The sequence below is a fragment of the Apis florea genome, unplaced genomic scaffold (genome assembly GCF_048593485.1).
Source record: "Apis florea isolate Af1SG1 unplaced genomic scaffold, ASM4859348v1 contig_24_pilon, whole genome shotgun sequence".
NCBI lineage: Eukaryota > Metazoa > Arthropoda > Insecta > Hymenoptera > Apidae > Apis > Apis florea.
Window position 1 is genome coordinate 500,152 of NW_028256597.1, and position 24,177 is coordinate 524,328.

The 24,177-nt window shown below is 41.3% G+C and overlaps 1 protein-coding gene across 1 annotated transcript in view; it reads left to right on the plus strand.

The window, feature by feature from the left end:
• Positions 1 to 24,177, plus strand: part of LOC105735822 (uncharacterized) — a 102,811-nt gene that overhangs the window by 62,320 nt on the left and 16,314 nt on the right. Inside the window, exon 2 of the mRNA XM_086907077.1 lies at positions 6,758 to 6,861. Coding sequence (XP_086763203.1) covers positions 6,758 to 6,861 — 104 coding nt within the window. The remainder of the gene's footprint in view (positions 1 to 6,757; positions 6,862 to 24,177) is intronic.

Genomic DNA, 24,177 nt, shown 5'->3' on the forward strand with positions numbered 1-24,177 from the left:
CGAAATTTGTGCAACATTATCCCTTAGCGATAATTTTACAAGATATACGTACGTTTTCTCGAGTTAAATCAAGCGTGTGATTAGCACGGTGATTATTAGATAATTAGACGCCCGTTTTTATCCTTTCAAGATGGTGGCGAAATGATCAACGTGTCCCATTGTCGCGATGAATCGTAAAACGAAGTTTGTGCAAAGTTTATGCATCTCTCAATATCTTGCCAATAATTATATATATATATATATATAAAACATTTTCTCGAGTAAATGAACCGCGTCATTAGCACGGTGATTGATAATTAGACGGCCGTCTATCCTTTCGATAATTCAAGATGGTGGCGAAATGATGAGCGTGTCACGTTGTCGCGATGAACCGTGGGGATTAGTCACGCGTTTCGACGCATCGTTAATGACCTGCAGCTTTAACGAACGTTCTAATTGATTTCTTGGCGCGCTCCTCCTCGCCGATTCGCCTGTAACGACGAGGACGTGTCACCTCGCCTCTCGACCGATTATCGAGACGAGGCATCGGCCAAGGATACCCGCGAGACTCTTGTTGCTTCTCTCGCGTGTCGATAAGAAGTTGGATAAATTGTTTTCTGCGTGGACGATGGAAACGGCTCGACGACACCACACTTGTTTCCGCTTGTATAATAACAATCGTATCGATATTATAATAACGAGATTCACGCGAAATCCTAAGGTGTGAAAGTGAAGCGTTTGTTGTATACAACTTTCCTTTCCTATGCGTTTACAATTCATAAACACACGAGGAATGTAATAAAATGTTTATGTTTAAGCATTGAACGGTCATTCAATTGAAGTTGATTGCCTAACAAATTGCAATCACCCGCGAGGCCGACCTAATGGAACAGTTGCCGCTACCCGTTCTTCCCTACATTAGAAAAATTCCCCCGCGAACACGATTCGCTCTCCGTCCAATTCGCCGATCGGGCAGGCAAGAAGCTGATTAAACCACGACCACCTCTCGACACTTTAAATTAGAATTATTGATGGCTGAATTGCAATCACACGCGAGACGCTCTATTATTATCCACCAGATAAACCATAAAGCATTCTATACGAGCAATTTGTACGTGTTACGATTTGTTTCCATCTTTACCGATAGATTTATTGAACGGTCAATTATCGTGAACCTGGCGTCGGTAACCCGTTGTGGGGTCCACCATTCTTCCTACTTGCGTTCTCCAATACGAAGAAGGGGAAGGATCGGGGAGGAATCGAAATGGGAAACAACATTTTCGAAATCCGCGACAATTTTTCTTCTCTTCTCTTTTCACTTCCCGCGGAACTTATATCATTATACTTCCCTCTTCACGTTCGTTTATATCTCATTACGAAAAATTCTCATTACACGGTACACGCGTCCTTTTACGATTTAAATTACCGACCGAGGAACAATTTTCGCTAAATAATTCATTAAAATTCATCATCGCGCTTAGCCGATAAACGAACCAAGAAAGGGGATATGCAACACACCCTTTGCACCTTCATCGTTTATAACCGACGATAATAATAATTTTTAGCGCAAAAAAAGAAATAAATAAATAAAAAGAAGAATACCAAGAATAGCATCATCTCGTAAGTGGACGCGTACTCGTACGAAATTACGAATAATATCGGCTACCAGTTTTTTGTCCAACCCGTGGGGATCGATCTCGTCTTTTCTTTTTTTTTTTTTTTTTTTTTTTTTACATACACCGGGATGGAATCGGGGCGAAATTGAATTAATCGCGGGTAAAGCGACACGAGCTTATGAGTCGGCCAACTCTCTCTCTCTCTCTCTCGTTGGCCACGATTCATAAATATTTCATCGGTGGACGGAAACTCGGCAGAATGGTCGTCGCGGATTGTCGCTCGCGTCTCTTATTACACTTTTATTATGCACACGGATACGGGAAGTATATACGGGAAGCGTGCGTGTAATTATCGGGACGACGAGCGAAAACTGTGATGAAAACGTCGGGCTCGTTGCCCGTTCCTCGTCAACTTCGTTCCACGAGTTTGCAACTAACGGAGGAAGGGAATGACAAGCGAGATAAATTGCATCGTCGCCTTTTAATCCGTCTATTCGGCCACACCGCATAGTCTTGATTCTCGCGCCGGCTTAGCTAGGAGGAAGCTGCTCGATCTCTTTTTTTTTTCACTCGTGTAGCCATTCCTCCAACCGAGTTACTCAACCGCGTAAGATTATTTATCCACCCGGGGATTCGACGAGTAAATTTCTCCCCCCCCCCCTTCGAAAAAATTGGAAAACCGCCGTAATTTCGATAATCACAGAGTATTTTCGCCCGATACGAGAAGGCATGAAGACCCTTTCAACAAGGATCGAATAAAAATTACATTTATTTCCGTATGCATGCGGATCCGGTGAAAATTTCTCTTGTTTTTTTTTTTTCTTTTTCTTTTTTTTTTTTCTTTTTTTTTTTTAAAGTCATAAATATCTCTTACAAATAGCCCATTTTTCCCCCCTTCTCCCTCCCCCCCTCCCCTCGCGAGACGATAATTTTAGAATTCCATCGATTTCTCGTGAATGACAAATTCATACCGTCCAGGTAGTCGCATCATTAATAATCCTGCTCCACTCCTCGACGTCAATAATACCCGTTACCGTGTCAAGTCATCAATAATGCCGTTTACGCGATCACGATCTCTGCAATTTCTCTCTTTCTTTTTTTTTTTTTTTTCTCTCGTTCTTTCAAGCCATTTCAACAAACCCGCGCGTTTCCAGCAAGAGGAAAGAACCCGCGGCGAGCGTCGATTTCTCGAGGAGGCGCGATGAAACACGGTAGTTCAACTTCGAAACGGCTAGTTTCTTAATCGTCCCCGTGGGATATGTCTTGCTCGACGAGAGCGAAAATAGGCTTCCCTACGATTATTCAGCCACGAAACGTATTTTAGAAAAGATCGGAGGAAAACGTGTCGTAAAAAAAAAAAAAAAAAAGAAAGAAAAAGAGCAGCGACACCGTTCAATTCTGAGAATTAACGGCAATCTCGAGGATAATTTTTAGAAAAAAATGTAATAACAGATCGATAAATTATCGAGCGATCCTTTTAGCATTCGCCGATCGATTCCTGTCAGCCAGAATTGTAATTTGCGAGTTCGAAAATTTCCTATATATTTTAAGGTTTCGTTATTTAATCAAGAATTTCAATCGTCCTCTCTCTCTCTTTTCTTTCTTTCTCCCCACTCGTCTGATCGCGTCTTTACGCGATTTATCTTGCAATATTATTGTCGGAACAATTAAGAAAAGATCGCCAGGGCGAAGGTTGGAAAAAACGTTTAACTCGTATTATTATTATTATTACGCGCGTTCGACGCGTTATGCTAATTAAATTTCGCCTAGGAATCGAGCGAAAGCATCGAGATCGGATTTTAATTTACACGAACGGGATGGGTTGTTTCTCCGGTTTCCACGATTTTTAATTAATGGCCTTCCTTTCCGCGGTTCTTTTGATATCGCTGGTGATTTAACGCTGGATTCCAGTTTCCACGCTCGTGCGTGGAACACGGGACGGATGAGTTTGGTGGATTCGGAATTTCATTCAGGGTTGCGTAATTTCTCGAGAATTGTCTGTCCTCTCCTCCGCCATCGACAATATCCCTTCCTCTTCGCGACGAAAGCATTCGATATATTCGTATAAAATCGTATATATATATTTAAATTATTAAAATATAGTAGATAAAAAAAAGTGTTTAATTTTACATTTATCGATATATTTATTATAATTTATCATCAATAACATTTGTCCGAGTAGATTATAATTTCGAGTGAGAATAAATTTTGAATAACCGCGGTGTATTGATTGTACAAAGGTGGCATAATTGATTAATCGAAGAATTGAAATCGAATGGAAATTAATTTGATCGATCTGTTTACTCTTGGAATTCTTAGAATTTGGTAGAAACGAAAATTAATCAATCTGATCCTTTCTCGAGACTTTTCAACAATGAACGGTATATACAAATTAATCAATTGATTAACAATTTTTAGCAAATTGTATAGATAAATATCACGAAAAAAAAAAAAAATATACGTGAAAATAGGCGTTTCCTCATTGACCGATCGGATCGTTCTTGCGCATACGCATCTTCCTCTTCTTTTCAGCGGTGCGTATACACCCGTGGCGAGTGTAATAATTAATTTCCGACAAAGTGTACAGATAAATTGGTACACGATGACGAATTTGCAAGGTGGAAATGAAACGTTAAAAGGGGACGCTAACGAGACTCGACGGGCCTTTTAAACGCTCGAAGGTAAACACGATCTTGCATACCTCCGTTCGCTCAGGTGACGCGTGGGTCTGAAAGGAGAGAGAGAGAGAGAGAGAGAGAAAAAGACCACCGAAGGCGCGGCAAAGACGCGACAAAGAGAATTGCAAAAATTACACGGTGCTTTCGAGGGGGCTTCTTTCACTCTCTCGAACCACGACTCGGCCACTTGTCAATTTGCATTAACAAATTGCCACTTGGCGACATCGTTCTGTCCTCCCGCTTTCCCTCCTCCTCCTCCTCCTCTTCTTCTGAATTTCATTTAAATTCACTCTCTCTCTCTCTCTCTCTCTCTCTCTCTCTCTCTCTCTCTCTCTCTCTCTCTCCTCTCCTCGTCTCGGATGGAGATTGGCGCGCGGGGGTTAAAAGGAAAACGGTTTATTGGAGGGGAGGGAAATAAACGCGAGTCGCAGTGTTTACACGGTGGTGAAATTTACAGGGCACAGGTGGCTGGGATCACGCTGCGCGCACTTGTGCGATCGCGTGTCGAATCGCGAGCGTATCGCGTTCACCTTGAGAACGAGGCTCGGAATAGATAAGGGTGAACGGTTAAGGAAAGCCATCGCGTGCGATAAAAGACCCTCCTTCCCTCCGCCCGTGGTGGAAAATAAAGAAGCGAATTGAGTAATGAGACGAGATACCCGGATCTCTGAGTATCTTTCTTTTCCACGCTCGTGCCACCGCGATTTACCTTTTCAACAACGGCTCGTGCTTGACAAATAGCAATGGCGAATCTCGACCCGAGCAAACCCGAGCTGGAGATTCGTCCCTTCGAATATCGAATAAGTTGATTTATGCGATAATGCGAATAACATTTGTCTTTTCTTTTTTCTTTTCTCGTAATAGGGGAAATATAATACTCTCGATACTCTCGTTTCAGCTGTTGAAAGAACAGTTTTTTTTTTTTGTTTCTTTTTCTTCCCCTCCTTCCTTTCTTTTCGTTTATTCTTCTCGTTCACGCGGAGGCCCCTCGTTTCACGCCTTACTTATTAATTCACGACTGGGCCGTGTTTCTTCCATCGATTATACACGAGTCACTAATAGAATCGGTATATCGATACGCGCACACGATTACTCGTGACGATTAGGTCCCAGTTTCGAGGTTGCATCTCGAATTTCACACGTGCGTTTCATGCGTTTTCGTTCATATCATTTTTGTGAATATATATATAAAACACAGATCACATTGTGAGACGAGACGAGAGCCGCTTTGTCAACATACAATTTGAAGATAATTGCACGTTTTGTATACCTGCCGCACAAGATTCCTTTCCTTCCTTCCTTCCTTCCTTCCTTCATTATCGATCCTCAATCAAATGGCTCATACCGGCGGGAATATTATTATTTTTAAGCCCGGTATGCGGTTAATAATTACGTACAATGTATCGTAACACGCGTATCAAACGTAATCGTAAACCACGACCGGAAGGTTGGATTGAAGCTACAATTATTATTTAGCGACATGTCCCTTCGATGTTATCGGGAGGTGTATGCTGCCTCCCGTGTCCGCAAAACGTTTCATTATACTCGATCCCGTCTACCTTCTAGACTAGTATATTTCAATTCCCATAATCGATACCCTCGGAAGCGAACGACCACCGCTCGATGCTGCCCGATTTTGTTGGGAATTTGTTGGGAAAAATGCACACGAGCTGTACTTTGTACTTCTCCGCGCGCAAAAATGATCGGGAATGATTACGCTCTAAAGAGGCAGGAATAAATCGATACACGACGCATCCGGTGGATAAATCGTCGCTCAGATCAGGTTAACAGGTGGTGGAAAATCGGGGGGGGAGGGGAAAAAAGGCCAAGGCCTTTCGTCTTCTCGAACAAACTTAATCGCACGGGGAAAAAATAGAAACAGGTGGAAATAGGTGGCCTCTCGTTTCACCGATCGCCAAAGTTTTTTTTTTTCCCCCCCTCCATAGATATTTCGATAGAAAATAGAAATTTGATTTAAACTTTAATTTCGTTTTATCGTTAGGAGTTAGGAAGATCGAACGATTCTTTTCAATTAATTTTTCTCCAAGCGATATTTTAATAGAAATTTCAATTTCGATTTAACGAAGCTGCAAAGATTTTTCGAACGATTCTTTCCAAGTAATTATAGATGGATTTTTTCCACCGATATTTCGATAGAAAATAAAAATTTTAATCGTTACGTCGTAAAGATTTTTTTCCATAGAAAATAGAAACTTTAATTTCGTTTTACCGATTTAACGAAGCTGCAAAGATTTTTCGAACGATTGTTTCCAAGTAATTATAGACGGATTTTTTCCACCGATATTTCGATAGAAAATAGAAATTTTAATTTTTATCGTTACAAAGATGTTATCGTCGCAAAGATTGTTCGAGCAATATTTCGAAATAGAAATACATTTTTTTAACCTCGTTTTACCAATTACAAAGATTCCGTTCGATAACGATATCTCTCTAACCGATCTATTTATTTTCTTTCCTTTCCAGCGATATTTCAACGAACATCCGTGTCCAGGGGTCAACTGAGGATCCAAGGTGTCGCGACTTGCCTGTACCTGTGCATGGATTCCTGTGGTCTTCTTTACGGCTCGGTAAGTCAAGCTTCGAGCGTAGGAAAAAGTTGCTCTTCCTTTCGATAAAATCGCTCCGTAACACGCCTCCTCTCGTACACGTTCGAGAGGCATTCCACGAGAAAGAAAACCCAAGTGGCCGAGTGCCACGCGACGCCGACCGCCGCCTCTTCCTATCGCGTGATACGCTATCGCGCCCATCTAAATTACAGAAATCCAGCGGGGAAGAAAGGATCGTACGCGCACACGCACGACCTCTTCTCCACCCGAGCCATGGATCACCGTGAATTCCATGGATAAATGATTTCGTCTCGACGAATCGTTACGATCCAGCAATTTTTCTTCTTCTTTTTGATTCCGCTTCTTCCTCTCGAGAAAGATCGAAAAGTATTTCGAGAGTATGGAATTTCTATTTGTTGTCCGCGGGGAAGAAGAGCGGAGAGGCAGCTCGAAGGAAAGAGGCGAATTTTTTCCAACGCAAGTAGGTCGAAGTAGGGAGGGGAATGGTGGGAAATGGGCCGTTTTTCGAGGCCTTAATTAAACCCGATGACGTTTGAACGAAATAGAGGAGTTGGAGTGCGCGAGCTGCCGAGAAACAGGTTTAGCCCTTAACTACTATCGTTCCCTGTTTCCTTCCTTTTTTTACACCGCTGTTCCAACTAGTACCGAACAAAAGGAACGCGTTCCATCGCGGGGTTGATACACTCTCTCCGCCGCGTACCATTTCGCTGCGAACGGCCGATTAATCTCGTTCGCCAAGAAATCGATTCTGCTCGATTTCTGGCCGAAAAGTCACCAGTCGCGTGGCGATCCATTCCCTTTTATTCCCGTTTATTTACGTGTGTGCCAATTATTCCTTGTCCATGTTTGAAATTCGACGTACCTCCCCCCTTTTAACTTTTGGCTCGTTTCTTCTTCAAGAAGAAAAGGAGGAGGAGCGATGTTCATCGATCTTACGAAGATAAGACGAATGCTAAGAATTTCTAAGTCAAGGGGACGAGACTAGAGAGTAGCTCGATCAAACAGGCTGACAGAACAGGTCTCCCTCGTAAGAGAGAGAGAGAGAGAGATTAAAATTTCCCGGTGCACACTGGAGCGAACAATAATTTCGATTTATAACGAATCGCATAGTAATAATAATCTAGTAGAGCGTTGGAGAAATGGGATTCAGATCGATAAACCACTCGTCGTCGGGGACGTCAGCGAGATGCGAGATCAAAATGGACGCGAGATCGCGATAATGGGCAAAACGCGTGAGCGACATCCAACTTGCTCTTCTTCTTCTTCTTCTTCTTCTTCTTCTTCGCCGCCTATCCGCCTCCCCCTCCTTGACAACCGTCAAAGAACGGAGCGCAGAGATGACACGGAGAGGAAGAGGAGGAAGAATGGAAATACACGGATATATATCTGACGAATATATAATAACGAACGAAATAGACAGGCTCTCTAATCGAGTTACACGGGATCGAAATAAACGCAAGCCCCCGCCTCTCGTTAACGAACGAGATTTCATTAAAATCATGGGCCGAGATCATTCGCGTATCGCGAATGGAAAATATCGGAATAAAGCCGTATCGTACGATCTCGGTACGTAAGTTGGCTCGGACCAAGTTTTCATTTCCGTTTTAATAAAGAGCGTCCCACCGATCATCGACGGTAGCCGATCATAGGCGCTCGTGGATTATACCCCCTCTCCCTCGCCATCGATACGCGACGTCTCGAACGGGACAGCTCCATTACTCATACAACGATTCGTGTAACGATTTTCGATTCGATCCCTCTCTTCTTTCTCTTCTTCTTTTTTTAAGATCAACTCGATACGTCCGTGTTATAACCGGACGCAATTATTCCGACGACGACGTTTGATGTCGTGGGACGAAAACGACGTTGTTTGCCGTTTGAGTTATCTTCCGTTCGACAACCGTGCTTGATAAATCGGATGGCGAACGGGCGTTCTAGATACGCGAAGAGAGAAGAGTAGAAAATATCCGTGGAAGAGGATGAAAAAGATCGGCAATGATCTCGATACTCTCGTTATCTTCCATTTATCTCGGATTATCTCGGTAATTTTGGATCCTATTTCAATCGAGATCTCGATTATTTCGAAATTCGAAGCAAAACTTGCTCGCGATTAATTTAACTCGATCTCGGTTACCGCCTCTCTCGCGATTCGAGGGAATGAAGAAATCAGAGGGAAGCCGCGATAAATTCAATGTCCAATTTACATTATTATTCGCGCTGCTCTCTCTCTCTCTCTCTCTCTCTCTCTCTGTTGTCACAAGGAATCGAATAACGCGCCCTCGAGATTAGAGTGTCCGATAGCTGCATAATCTACATAACACGAGGCAGCTAGCTAAGCAAATAGATCAATGTTCCTCTCCCCCTCCGGTTGGTTTGTCGCGTAATTTCTTCGACCGATGAACGGATCTTCCATTTTCCATTTTACACGTCGAGCGCCACCACGCGATTACCATTCATACCATTCCCTTAACCGGCTTAAAATTATTAACCCTTCGAAAGGTGACCGCGAGAGATGACTCGAAGCAGATGTTTATCTACGATTGCTTTTCTTTTTAGAACATCGCTTCGCCAATGCACAACGATATAATCTCAAATCGATCTTCGACGTCTCCAGTTTGACCGTAATAGGAGGCAATAGGAATATTACTTTCAAAGTTTTCGAGAAACTCATAGAGAGCAAAGATAGAACGATTCAGAATTACTGTTTCGTAAAGGTAATCTACGTTAACGGGAGTTGAGAAGGATTACAAGGATTTGCTCTCGGCGAAAATTCTTGGTCCTGACAACTCGAGGATGCTTCATAAAATGTGACAACACGAAACAACGATATGTATGCGTTCAACACTCGACGAATCTTCTTTCTTTACAAAGATGCACAATTAATCGAATAATCGAACGAACGTACGAGAAATCGTCTCTCGATCTTGTTGCATCGAACGAGGAAGGATAAATGGATAAATCGATAAACGACGAAAGTGTAACTCGATAGAGAAAAAAAAAAAAAAAAAAAAAGTAAACGAAATTATTATCTTAATTATTTCAGAGAGTTTCAACTTCTCCTTTTTCACGCGCATCGCGGCGGTGCGGCGCATAAAACTGGCCGCGATGTCGTAACGACGAATCAGCGAACCTCGTCGTCCCATTAAAAAAAAAATATATATACGGCCGCAAAATTGAATTGCCGTTGATTAATTGAGCTAGGCGGTCGGATTAAATAGGTGTAAACGACGTTAACGGTGTAAACGGTGAAGAGGAAGGGAAATATCGTTTAAGGGGGGCCGATATCGAGCGGGCGAAGTTCGATCAAGTTTCCACGATAGCCATCTCGGTGCGTGCACCGCCACGATTTAATAAACTTTCCCGTTTCGCGAATGGCCGACGGTTTCGCGGTTATCCACGGCCGGTTAAAAATAGATGGACGAGCGCGAGCGAGCGAACAAGCGAGCGTTTATTAGAGGTTCCGTATGTAAATTAATTCGTAAAACGGGACGATGCAGGACGTGATCTTTTTTTTTTTTTTTTTTTTTTTTTCGGAACTTTCTTTTTTGGAACTCGAACGACCGTTTCGAACGAGCGCGTATATCTTCTGGCCGCGGGGCAACATCTCACGCCGTGAGCGACAGCGAGCCCGTCGAGCGTCATCGTACGGGATCGAATCTGAGAGGACGATCTGACCGTCGAGTCGAAAAGTTCCCCATATCCGTTCGAATTTTATTTTAACAAACGATAAAGTAAGGACGAGGGATATTTCGCGACGCGAATTACGCGATTAATGCGATCGAGTTAAGCCGTCGATCGAGAAATTGCAGAGGGGGATTGGAGAGGGGACAGATGACAGGATACGATTTGGGATATCGATTGTGCACAAGTACGTACTCCTTTTTATATACACTTTTTGTATACGTCTTTCCATCCATTCTTGTATCCATTCTTGTACAATTTATTGCTCGTATTATCTTTTTTGTTTTTTATAATGTTAAAAAACGTTTGGGATAAAAGTTGAATGGTTTCGAGAACGGTTACATTTCTGTGCGATTAATCTGTTTTGCGAGTAGACGCGTTAAGGACTCGTGACGGTCAATTTCTTTTTTTTAAATGGCACTTTGTATCTTTTAATTCGCCGACAGGTGTCGCATAGCATTCTGTATAAAAAAGTATCGAGCCGTTTATACGAAAGAACTATTAGTTGAGGAGATATTCGATTAAATTTAATTATTTCCTAAACTATAAGTTTTTTGCTATATATGGTATTCTCAGTACTTTTTTACAAAGAATGCCGTGCTGCGTCTATTGATGCGATAAAAAATGTACGGTCTTGTTTAGAAAAATCACGTTGATCTCCAAAAGTTCTCTACGCGTCCATCTAGGAAAAAACTAGTAACGCGAGATTATGCCTCCCTCGAAACCATTCAACTTTTGTCCGAAACATTTTTTAATATTACGGAAAATGAACGAGATGTTAAAGGCGATAAAATTAGATGACCCATCCTATTCCTCGATCCTTTAGAATTAAGTAAACTGTTGAAAAAATGATTAATTCGTGAAAATATGGGTGGTGAAAAAAAGGTAAGTACAGGAAGGTAAGTATAAAAGGTAAGTATAAAAGGTAAGTACAAGGTAGGTGTCTCAAATTCCAGAAAAATTGCGTGCCACCTCTTTCAGGATTATGTTATCTTGATAAAAAGTCGAAAAATCGGTAAAAATTTCTGCTTTGGAATTCTTGAAAAGAAAAAAAAAACTTGTGCCACCTCCTGTTAAATTATATTCTCCTAATACAAAGTTAAAGATTTGGTTAAAAATTTGCCGTCCGAAATTTGGATTTTGTATCAGGAGAATATAAGTTGACAGGAGGTCGCTCGAGAAACTTTTCCTAGAATTTCGCCAGTTCTTGGAAATGACGTCGAATTCTTGGAATTTTCGAAATTCTTGGAAATGACGTCAAATTCCTAGAATTATCGAAATTTTCGATCGAGTGAAAATTTTGGCCAATTTTTCGACTTTGTAACAGGAGAACATAAGTTGACAGGAGGTCGTTCGAGAAATTTTTCCGAGAAATGACGTCGAATTCTTGGAATTTTCGAAATTCTTGGAAATGACGTCAAATTCCTAGAATTATCGAAATTTTCGATCGCGTGAAATTTTTGTCCAATTTTTCGACTTTGTAACAGGAGAACATAAGTTGACAGGAGGTCGCTCGAGAAATTTTTCCGAGAAATGACGTCGAATTCTTGGAATTTTCGAAATTCTTGGAAATGACGTCAAATTCCTGGAATTATCGAAATTTTCGATCGCGTGAAATTTTTGGCCAATTTTTCGACTTTGTATCAGGAGAATATAAGTTGACAGGAGGTCGCTCGAGAAATTTTTCCAGAATTTCGCCAGTTCTTGGAAATGACGTCGAATTCTTGGAATTTTCGAAATTCTTGGAAATGACGTCAAATTCCTAGAATTATCGAAATTTTCGATCGCGTGAAATTTTTGGCCAATTTTTCGACTTTGTATCAGGAGAATATAAGTTGACAGGAGGTCGTTCGAGAAATCTTTCCTAGAATTTCGCCAGTTCTTGGAAATGACGTCGAATTCTTGGAATTTTCGAAATTCTTGGAAATGACGTCAAATTCCTGGAATTATCGAAATTTTCGATCGAGTGAAAATTTTGGCCAATTTTTCGACTTTGTAACAGGAGAACATAAGTTGACAGGAGGTCGTTCGAGAAATTTTTCCGAGAAATGACGTCGAATTCTTGGAATTTTCGAAATTCTTGGAAATGACGTCAAATTCCTAGAATTATCGAAATTTTCGATCGCGTGAAATTTTTGTCCAATTTTTCGACTTTGTAACAGGAGAACATAAGTTGACAGGAGGTCGCTCGAGAAATTTTTCCGAGAAATGACGTCGAATTCTTGGAATTTTCGAAATTCTTGGAAATGACGTCAAATTCCTGGAATTATCGAAATTTTCGATCGCGTGAAATTTTTGGCCAATTTTTCGACTTTGTATCAGGAGAATATAAGTTGACAGGAGGTCGTTCGAGAAATTTTTCCTAGAATTTCGCCAGTTCTTGGAAATGACGTCGAATTCTTGGAATTTTTGAAATTCTTGGAAATGACGTCAAATTCCTAGAATTATCGAAATTTTCGATCGCGTGAAATTTTTGGCCAATTTTTCGACTTTGTATCAGGAGAATATAAGTTGACAGGAGGTCGTTCGAGAAATCTTTCCTAGAATTTCGCCAGTTCTTGGAAATGACGTCGAATTCTTGGAATTTTCGAAATTCTTGGAAATGACGTCAAATTCCTAGAATTATCGAAATTTTCGATCGCGTGAAATTTTTGGCCAATTTTTCGACATTGTATCAGGAGAATATAAGTTGACAGGAGGTCGGTCGAGAAATTTTTCCAGGAATTTCGCCAGTTCTTGGAAATGACGTCGAATTCTTGGAATTTTCGAAATTCTTGGAAATGACGTCAAATTCCTAGAATTATCGAAATTTTCGATCGCGTGAAATTTTTGGCCAATTTTTCGACTTTGTATCAGGAGAATATAAGTTGACAGGAGGTCGCTCGAGAAATTTTTCCAGGAATTTCGCCAGTTCTTGGAAATGACGTCGAATTCTTGGAATTTTCGAAATTCTTGGAAATGACGTCAAATTCCTAGAATTATCGAAATTTTCGATCGCGTGAAATTTTTGGCCAATTTTTCGACTTTGTATCAGGAGAATATAAGTTGACAGGAGGTCGCTCGAGAAATTTTTCCAGGAATTTCGCCAGTTCTTGGAAATGACGTCGAATTCTTGGAATTTTCGAAATTCTTGGAAATGACGTCAAATTCCTAGAATTATCGAAATTTTCGATCGCGTGAAATTTTTGTCCAATTTTTCGACTTTGTATCAGGAGAACATAAGTTGACAGGAGGTCGCTCGAGAAATTTTTCCAGGAATTTCGCCAGTTCTTGGAAATGACGTCGAATTCTTGGAATTTTCGAAATTCTTGGAAATGACGTCAAATTCCTAGAATTATCGAAATTTTCGATCGCGTGAAATTTTTGTCCAATTTTTCGACTTTGTAACAGGAGAACATAAGTTGACAGGAGGTCGCTCGAGAAATTTTTCCAGGAATTTCGCCAGTTCTTGGAAATGACGTCGAATTCTTGGAATTTTCGAAATTCTTGGAAATGACGTCAAATTCCTAGAATTATCGAAATTTTCGATCGCGTGTAATTTTTGTCCAATTTTTCGACTTTGTATCAGGAGAATATAAGTTGACAGGAGGTCGCTCGAGAAATTTTTCCAGGAATTTCGCCAGTTCTTGGAAATGACGTCGAATTCTTGGAATTTTCGAAATTCTTGGAAATGACGTCAAATTCCTAGAATTATCGAAATTTTCGATCGCGTGGAATTTTTGTCCAATTTTGCGACTTTGTATCAGGAGAACATAAGTTGACAGGAGGTCGCTCGAGAAATTTTTCCAGGAATTTCGCCAGTTCTTGGAAATGACGTCGAATTCTTGGAATTTTCGAAATTCTTGGAAATGACGTCAAATTCCTAGAATTATCGAAATTTTCGATCGCGTGAAATTTTTGGCCAATTTTTCGACTTTGTATCAGGAGAATATAAGTTGACAGGAGGTCGCTCGAGAAATTTTTCCAGGAATTTCGCCAGTTCTTGGAAATGACGTCGAATTCTTGGAATTTTCGAAATTCTTGGAAATGACGTCAAATTCCTAGAATTATCGAAATTTTCGATCGCGTGAAATTTTTGGCCAATTTTTCGACTTTGTATCAGGAGAATATAAGTTGACAGGAGGTCGCTCGAGAAATTTTTCCAGGAATTTCGCCAGTTCTTGGAAATGACGTCGAATTCTTGGAATTTTCGAAATTCTTGGAAATGACGTCAAATTCCTAGAATTATCGAAATTTTCGATCGCGTGAAATTTTTGGCCAATTTTTCGACTTTGTATCAGGAGAACATAAGTTGACAGGAGGTCGCTCGAGAAATTTTTCCAGGAATTTCGCCAGTTCTTGGAAATGACGTCGAATTCTTGGAATTTTCGAAATTCTTGGAAATGACGTCACATTCTTGGAATTATGGACAGAACGAAGGAAATTTTTGTCCAATTTTTGGACTTTGTACGAATAATCCTAGATCGTACATACCAATTTTTTAATATTTTTAAAAATTAAAGTTTTTAATCAAATTTTACACATACTTACCGTGATACTTACCGTGATACTTACCTTGATACTTACCTTTTACAGCTGCTACTTTTTAAGGTTTTGTTCGTTTTTTTTTACAGTTTCCTTAAATCTAGATACTTACCTCTCATAATACTTACTTTTTACAACGTTGAGCGTTTTTTGTCCCCTTTTTCTATCCTAGAAAAGTTAAAAATACACGAAGATTAGATAATTTCTTATATTTGAAATATCTCGTTTATTTTTCGCAATGTTAAAAAATGTTTCGAACAAAGATTGAATAGTTCCAAGAGGACTGTAATTCGATGTTATCAGTTTTTTCGTAAATGGAAGCGTAAATGATCTTACAAAGATCAACGTTGTTCCTTTAAATGGAATCATATGTTTTTTAATGCACTAATTGATGTAACATTCCCTATAAGAAAATGCTGCGTCACTTATAGCAATATAGTCTAAGAAATGATTAAATTTAATCGAATATCTCCTTAATTAATGGTTTTTTTGCTACAAGTGATAAGTACTTTCTTATAGAGAATGCCGAGCTGCATCTATTAACGCATTGAAAAACGTATGATCCTATTTAAAAAAATAACGTCGATCCTCGCAAATTTTTTACGCGTCCACTTACGAAAAAACTAACGACATCATATCGTACCCCCCTCGAAACCATTCAACTTTTATCTGAAACATTTTTCGCTACGAGCGATAATAACCGATTTATTAATCAAAATGATACATACCGTATTACGTATATATTCTTATATCATTTCTTTACGTATCCTTATCCATGTATCCAAAGATATCCATGGGTTAAAATATTACAACGTTGCACGTGTTAAGAAAGCTTCCAATAATTCCGTATTTAGAAAGGAAATGTTACCTTTTTAGGTATCGTTGCATAACTCGTTTCAAACAAACGACTTTTAATTTTACCAATAATCCCCACTTTTCTTACTTCTCTTACAATTTTCGATGAGACACCGTCACAAAATTAGACTAAACCCAAATAACAAATCCAAAATGATTTTTGTCAACGCGATTAAGAAGAGTCGAAACACGTTCGTATCGTTTAACGAAAAATCGTAATTCGATTATTCCTCCCTCCATCTTCGATTTTTTCCACGATTTTCTCCGACGAAAGATCGTAATCTCGTCGAATTATTATTGATATTAACGATAAAAAAAAAAAAAGAAAAAAGAAATATCGACTCGGTGAAATTTCAAACTCAATTTGAAACGTTTCACGCGTAACCAGTTTCCACGACATCCCCCCCTCCATCTGGTGAAATCAATTAAGGGGAAAGAAAAGTCGTTGTACCGGGTTGGATCGTAAATTATAGTTATTAAGGGATGGCGGGAGAGCCGTTTAAAGAATGCTTCGATCCCAATCTAAAGGTTCAATTATGAATATATGATACTCGATCTGCGGACAAGGATCGCGATATTTCCAGTCGAAAAGTGACGAGCAATTTCGCGGGATGGGACGAGTGTCGTCGAAACGAGGGGAAATTGCTCACCTTCGACGGAAGTTGGATGGATTACCCATAAGCGACCCGTGTCAAACGCGATTCGCTTGGAAACGGAGATTTCCTCCGTTACGAAAGTGGACGATTTGTGGGTCGTAAGGAGGAAATCGGCGATATTAAATAATAATCCAAACGTTGCGTAGAGATCGTTGGAATATAGATAAATTTGTTTGAAAAATACGTGGCTCGATCTGTTCGAATGTCGAATTTTTCTGCGAACAAATGGTCGAAAAAATGTGTCGCTCGAACGAGAAGAGTGGTTAATTTATCTCTTCCCATACGATCGGTGTGACACTTAACACGTCGTATCCGCGTACATTGTATGTCACATTTAACACAATTCCCGATACGTGTTGCGTTATATACCGTTCAAGTGACACGAGTGATGGATCACGTATTTCTTTTCTACGAATCGTTGATTAAGGTTAAAGGAGCAGCATATGGGCTTGGTTCTTCTTATAACCGCGATCTCCTAATTATATCACCGTTACGGTTACAGTTCTAACGCTGGAATGGTTAAAACTAGATAAAAAGAAAAAAAAAAGGAAGAAAAACGAGATAGAACACAAAATACTGGAAGAGAAAAGAAAAATCGTTGGCACGATTCGTTCGTTATTTCGTTATACCCCTTCGCTCCCCTCGCCGCGTTGAATTAGCACGAGATTATTACCCTATTAAAACACCCTGTAATTTCTTCCAACGTTCGTTCCGAATAGACCATAAAATAGAAAGCGAGAATCTCGTTTACAACGCGTTTAAGGAATCAAATTATAGCCCTATCGATTTCCACCTACCACGCGTGAAACCCTATAAATAGCAATTATATACCGAGGGGGGAGGGAAGAATCGTTCAATCAAAGCCCGGTCCGGGTCGAACGAAATCGAATCGAATCGTGTTTCGAAGAGGGGGATTGAATGATTCCGATAATAAATTCGACCACGGTGTCGCCCTCGAGGATCGAGGCGTGAAATTCGGGCGTAATTATCGTGATCATCTCGTGCCGGCTAGAAAGAAACTTAGCTTTAATTGTTATACGTGGAACATTTCGAGGAATATGTATAGTAGACGACCCATGAACGCGCTCGAACGAGTCGCGAACGAGTGTCACGGGTCGCAAGTGTACGTGTAGATTGGTATCTCTGTGCGTCTTATCAATCGCGGTTTACATCGATATCCGTTCGACGAGGCAACAACCCATTCGAGACCAGTTTTGTCTTATTAGCGTAGAAATCGATGTTCAGATCTGTGCACGCGATATTAAAAATTTTTCCACGCGTAGTGATTGACGTAACGCCCTCTCCTCTTCCCCCTCCCCTTTCTCTTTTTCTAATTTTCTTCTCTCTCTCCTCTCTCTCCTCTCTCTCTCTCTGTCGCTGGAAGATCTGAATAACGAGATTTCGAATTCTGGAACGGAGGCCGTTGAAAGGTGAAAGCTGAAAACGGTGCGTATAATAACGGCCAGCCGATGTATTTATTTTATGATGTCAATTATATATACCGACTCGTCAATGTTTATTAATGCCAAGTTTCTTAGCCAGGTGAAAATGTAAATGACGGAAAAATTGGATCGATGGAAGCGCGCGTTTACCGCGATTGTTATCGTTGTTCGATTGATTTACCGGCGTTGGCCGGACAGGTTGCGTATTTCGCGCGTGTGTAAATAAAAGATGGAAAGAAAAAGGGGAGAAAAAAGTAAGAGACGGGGAACAGGTTGACGTGCTGCACTTTCAAATTAATTTCCCTCACGCTCGCGCCCTCGTTTTTTCACGCACTTACATCCCGGATCTATTAAATTTCGAAGACAGAAATTATTCTTCCTTCTGAAATCTATATCTTTTTATCCAGTCCTCCTCTCGTTTCTCTCTCCTTTTACACGTCGTCCTTTCTTCTCTTTTTCTTTTCTTTTTTCTTTCCCTCCCCTCCCTTCCCCTTCTCTCTTTCTCACCGCTGGAGATCGTGGCTCAAAACCAGTCACCATTAGTCGGTGACTGTAATCGACACTGATCGGATGATCGAACATTCGGTCGAACGTTAATCCGACAATTGAAGAGTGGCCGTAACATTGTATTTAAATAAAATGGGTATTTACCGTCACTCGTTCTCTCGATCAACGAATTACCGATGTCATACATACGTTTTAAGACGATCGAGCCGCTAATCTTCGAGTCGAGTCGAATATTCCGCAAGTTCGGTCCGGATAATAAAATTAATCGCGGACCGGAACAATCGTACGAAACAACAATCATTATTCGCGAATAATCGCCGCGCAAAATCCCTTTTTCTTTTCTTTTCCTCTCCTCTTTGAAATATCGAAGGTGGCGCCTTCGAGGAATCGCCAACGCGTAAACACGCGTCAACCTGTTTTTACCAACATAACCAACCACTGCCCGGTAATTAAAACGGATACTACGTATCCGTCGTAAATACACCCAACTCTGGCCGATGATCCGAACGGAGAGATAATTACACGGATTTTCTAATCATTACTTTGCACCTCTATCTCTTCTAATTCCCGAGAACATAGGGACATCATCGATGAGGAGGGGGAGGAAAGAAGATACGAAAATAATCCATCTTTTTCGCGAGCGAAATTGAATTTTCAAAAAGAGAATCTAATCAATTTATATTACCAACAGGACGACATGTCCCCCGATTTTATTCTCAACGACGAAGGATCAAAGTTGTCCAAGTTGTTGTTACACGATATTATTATTATTATTATTATTATTATTATTCCCCTCCTCCTCGTAAAAGAGAGAACAAATATCAGTGGGAAACGCACGATGCATAATAATAATAACACCGAACGCGCCGGTGTAGCTAAACGCGAATTTACGTTCGAATATATATATATATATATATAGCGAGTCGGAGGAAAATTGTTCTCCATTATTTCGATTATTATTATCATTGGATAACATACGTGTACATATATATATATATATATATATATATACGTGCGCGTAGAAGCCGCGGTAATATTCCGTGTCGTGAAAACGTAGACGATGAAAATATCGTGGGTAAAACGATGGCGATCTCTCAAGGCTAATCCCTACCAACCGCTTGACCGATTCAGGGTTAATAATCGGGATTCGAGATCTCGAGAACCACTGATACCGGTCGCGATCTTTCAACATCGTAAAATTTCCCGGCCGCATCCTGGTGAAGACGTGATATCGAAACGATATCTGGAAACGTTATACCTCCCGTGGCTGCCTTATCCTTTTTGGCCGCTGCGGCCCAATAAATCCTCCACGCTCCACGCTCCTTCTGTCACTTTATTAACAGGTGAGGAGGGGCGAACGATCGTATAATTTAAAATATCGCGGCGGGAGAAGCGTATCATTAATACGGGAAAGGGGGGGAGGGGGGAGGGGGGAGGGCGATAGAGGAAAAGAGAGAGAGAGAGAGAGAGAGAGAGCTGATACATATTCCATAGTATCGTCATCGAAGCTTGTGCCTTCTTCTCAATCAGCCAAGAGAGGAGATGGGCATTTTCTTTCAGAATCTTTCGAATTCTTCTCGCCCATATTTTAACCGTTATCGAACAGGTATATATATAATCAGGAATCCAGATACAAAAACAGGGGACGATTTCCACGAGCGGGACGGGGCGCGAGTATATTCTACTATAAGGATCGGTTCTCTAATACGCGAATGAAAAGTGGCAAGGAGAAGGAAGTGTCTGGTATCGCGTATAGAGTCGAGAATAGAGTCGAAGGCCGTTTCAATGCCGACCGCATCGCACGAGTTCACCTTGCTACTGCGAGATTTCTTTTTGCCGCTTCCTCTCTCCTCTTCCTTCCGTTACTCGTCCAATCTATTTATTTCGAATTTCCAATCGGAAAAATTATATAAGAAGAGATTGTTCGTAAAACGAAATCCTCCTCTTCTCCTAATTCCATTCGATAGTTGGCGATACTTGGTGATATTCCTCCCGAGTTCTCCGGAAAGATGCGATCTCTTTGGGGGGGGGGGAGGGGAGGGAAACAGATGGATCATTTTTAACCCCCCCCCCCCCTCGTTAAGCAGCAGGAATTTGCGGGGAAACAAGATCTTATCCCGCCCATTTTTCCACTCTTCGACTTTTCTTCTTCTTCTTCTTCTTCTTCTTCTTGTTCTTCTTCTTCTTGTTCTTCTTCTTCTTGTTCTTCTTCTTCTTCTTCTTCCTCTTCTTCTTCTTCCTCCAACTTCTTCGTCCACCGCTTCGAGAAGAACGATGCGCGAGTTGCATCAAACGCTCGGCCTCATCCTTCAATATGTGTAATCGATAATACGCGCAAGAGGGAGGTGGACGAAGGTAGGAGAGAAGAGGAGGGGGGAAAAAACGCGTTTAATTGACAGCGCGGAAAGGAGTGGAACGGACGTGTAACCATTATCCTTATCGAGGATTTCCCTCTCGGTGTAATCGGCCGATGCGCTGGCCGGATCTAAGCCGGCATAAATAAACAAATCAGCGCGTGGAATAAAATAGGAGGGAAAGAAGAAGTGCGTTCGCGTGTCTCGTGTGCGTAAACACGAAGGAGGGAGGGGGGGAAGCACTCGCCTCCCCATTTTTCCAATTCGATTTATCAGCAATTGCTTTCTCAATTAACTTATGCCGCCAGTTTGCCTCGAGTCGAGCAATAATACTCGGGGTATATATACAGGTATATACATCGGCGTTTTGTTATTTACCAGGTGGTCTCCGTTCTCTCCATTTTCTTTCCTTTCTTTCCACGGCCTGGCCTGGCATTTCCGATCACCAGCTGCCCGATCCATTCCGGATTTATTCGACCCGTTTTATCCGAGTATAATCGGGGCTAATAAATCGGATTCCTGGCATTCCTGCCGCCATCTTCGAATCGAGTATTTCCAATATTTCCGCCCGTTTCGCGGCGGGACAACAAGACTCGCCCTCTGCTAATCCGTGATTTTTGATTCCCCGGAAAGGGAAGAGAAGAAAAGGAGAGGAAGGTTGAAACGCGGGCCGAAAAATTCCTCGATCAAAGCTCCTCAGTTTCCGCGAGATCCAATCGAACGCGTGTTGAACTATTTTCGCGGTGAGACGCCGACCGAGACCCTTTTTCCCATCCAGCCAGGAAGTCATCGGAACGAACACGCTCGCCGAGACGACCGTCTTCCGCCTCTTCTTTTTCTGGTTTAAATCGGGGTCAATTTGAAAGTTAAACGAACTCTGCCCGCCTCGCGGACCTCGAAAATCCCGATTTAGAGAAGCTCTCCAACCGAGCCGTAAACTCGCTCGCCTGTTACCAAGCCGTCCTTCGCGTTTTCCTTTTTCCCCTTTCCGTGATGCAATACGCGCAAAAGGAGAAAAAAATACAAAGGAGAAGAACGAGAGAGAGAGAGAAATTTCTCCTCTTCCTCTCTGCGAAACAAGATGATTAATTCGTGTCGTTGCTCGAAAAAAGAAAAGAAAGAAGGAAAAGAAAAGAGAAGAGAAAAATATTGCGGTACTTCTTCGACTACCAGACACCTTAACCATCCCCGATTCAGCTCAATCGCCCACGTGTAAGGAGAGAGAGAAAGAGAGAGAGAGATTACTTTCCCTTTTTTTCTCCTCCCTTGTTTTTCTTTCCTTCCAGAGCGGCGGCCGACTTTTTCTCCTCGAGTAAAAAGCAGGTTTACCAACGCGCAGGGTCATCCTCGAGGCCTGCGGCGGGCGTTCTCCAGAACGTCCAATTTAACCGATACCCTCCCTCGAATCTCGATCTGGACCGGTACAGCGATCGAGATCGACATGGATGCAGATCAAAAAAAAGCCTTTCGATTCGTTATGCGCGCGCGTGCATATATCTCTTATCTCTTGTTACGCGTCTAATTAAAGCTTCGTCGCGTGCGATGCGATGATTCGCGAGTGGATGAAATGGGATGAAATTAAGGTTATTATTTGTACCCGAGTTTATTTATTGTCCTATAAATAAATGGTGTAAGCTCGGTCTCGTTTCATTGGCGAGAAGTTCTCTCTCTCCTCCTTTTTTTTTTTTCTTTTTTTTTAGTGCAGTATCTTTACAAATTGGCGAAGCGGGGAGGTGAAGTTCATTTCCAGTTCCAGTTGATAAAATCTGGAGGAAGTGCCGATCTTTTTCTTCGATTTCTCGAAAAACTCGTACACTTCTCGTCCCGTCGCTTCGTTTAACCGCAATTTTTCGCCTCGGTTAACATTTATAGCGGTAACGACTCGTTCCGCAATATCAAAAATGGCCGTTTAATCAAAATTTATTATCTCTCTATCGTCGTTCAATTAAATTTTACATCGGCATTCGCGCGATTCGCAACTTCGCGCCAACTTCGAGAGAGAGAGAGAGAGAAGTCCGCTTTATCATTCGCGATTATTTAATATCGCGCGCAATTTGATAAAATGGCTCCTTCTTTATCTTTCGATATCTTCGATAATTCTCTACTTTTCTCACGTCACGAAACGTTCGCGGGCGAATCAAAGTTTCGAAGGGAAACAATATCCCTGTATCGGCAATTATTTATGACAAATTGTACGCGTTGTGGGCGAGATCGATCTCGATTTAAATGTTTAACGATCGATTGTAAAGAACCTATCCTTTCTTTTATTATATCTTGCTCGTGTAAATCTTTATCTATCTAGTCGTTTCGTTACCACCATTACGATAACCAATTCGAAATATAACTCGTAAGAATTTTGTTACCGAGAACAAGTTGATCGAGGGTAATGTAAAAGGACGTTATTTTAGAAATAAATAATATTATATTTTTTCACGATAAATATAATGTAATGTAACGTAATCGATCGATTTTCAATCAGGATACTTTGCTCGATAACGTAATGCATCTTAGACGGTAGCGTTACACATCCTCATTTATTCGTCGTTATTTCGAAAGCAAGCACGATCTTACATCATTTCGACGGATTTTTCAACGATTCTCTGATTAATCGAGCGATCGGATATCGGTCGTAAAATTTAAAAGCTCGAAATAATTGCTCGAGATTACTCGTCGAGATTGGCTTAGAAACATTTCGGTTCGAACGAGAGGAACCACCACCGTTCTACTCGGAAAAAGAGAACGAGAAAGAAAAGAAAATTCACCAAAAGGAAAGGAGGTGCGGTAGCACTTTGGCGGCGGCGCAACAAAACTCGAGGCGAACGCGTTTCGCAACAACGCGTCCCTCCCTCCTCATCAACGTAAACGATGTCATCCACTCCGATAATCGACTCTAATCCATCCAACGCTGGATCATAGGCATTAATCCGATACGAACGCGATTAAAAATCGCTGAGCGGAACGGTAGAAAAGAGACTATGTCGCGTTACGACGGTTAACCATACCCTGCGTACATGTTATTTATTCATTTGTAGCTTAATTTATAGCTGCTAAATACCGCCTCGAGACACGTCGTGCCTATACAATGTAGCCGGTTAATGGGCCCGTTTAAGGCCCATTTTCTATCGAAAACGCGACCGCATTTGATCCCGGCTTCTCGGGCGAATTAACTCGGATCCTCCTCGTTTTATGGACGACCAACCACCGACGTTCCCCGCGAAATTCAGAGAGCATGCGCGCGCGCAAGGCAGAATTAGAATAACTGGTAACGATAATGACGCGATATTACGGCGTATTAAT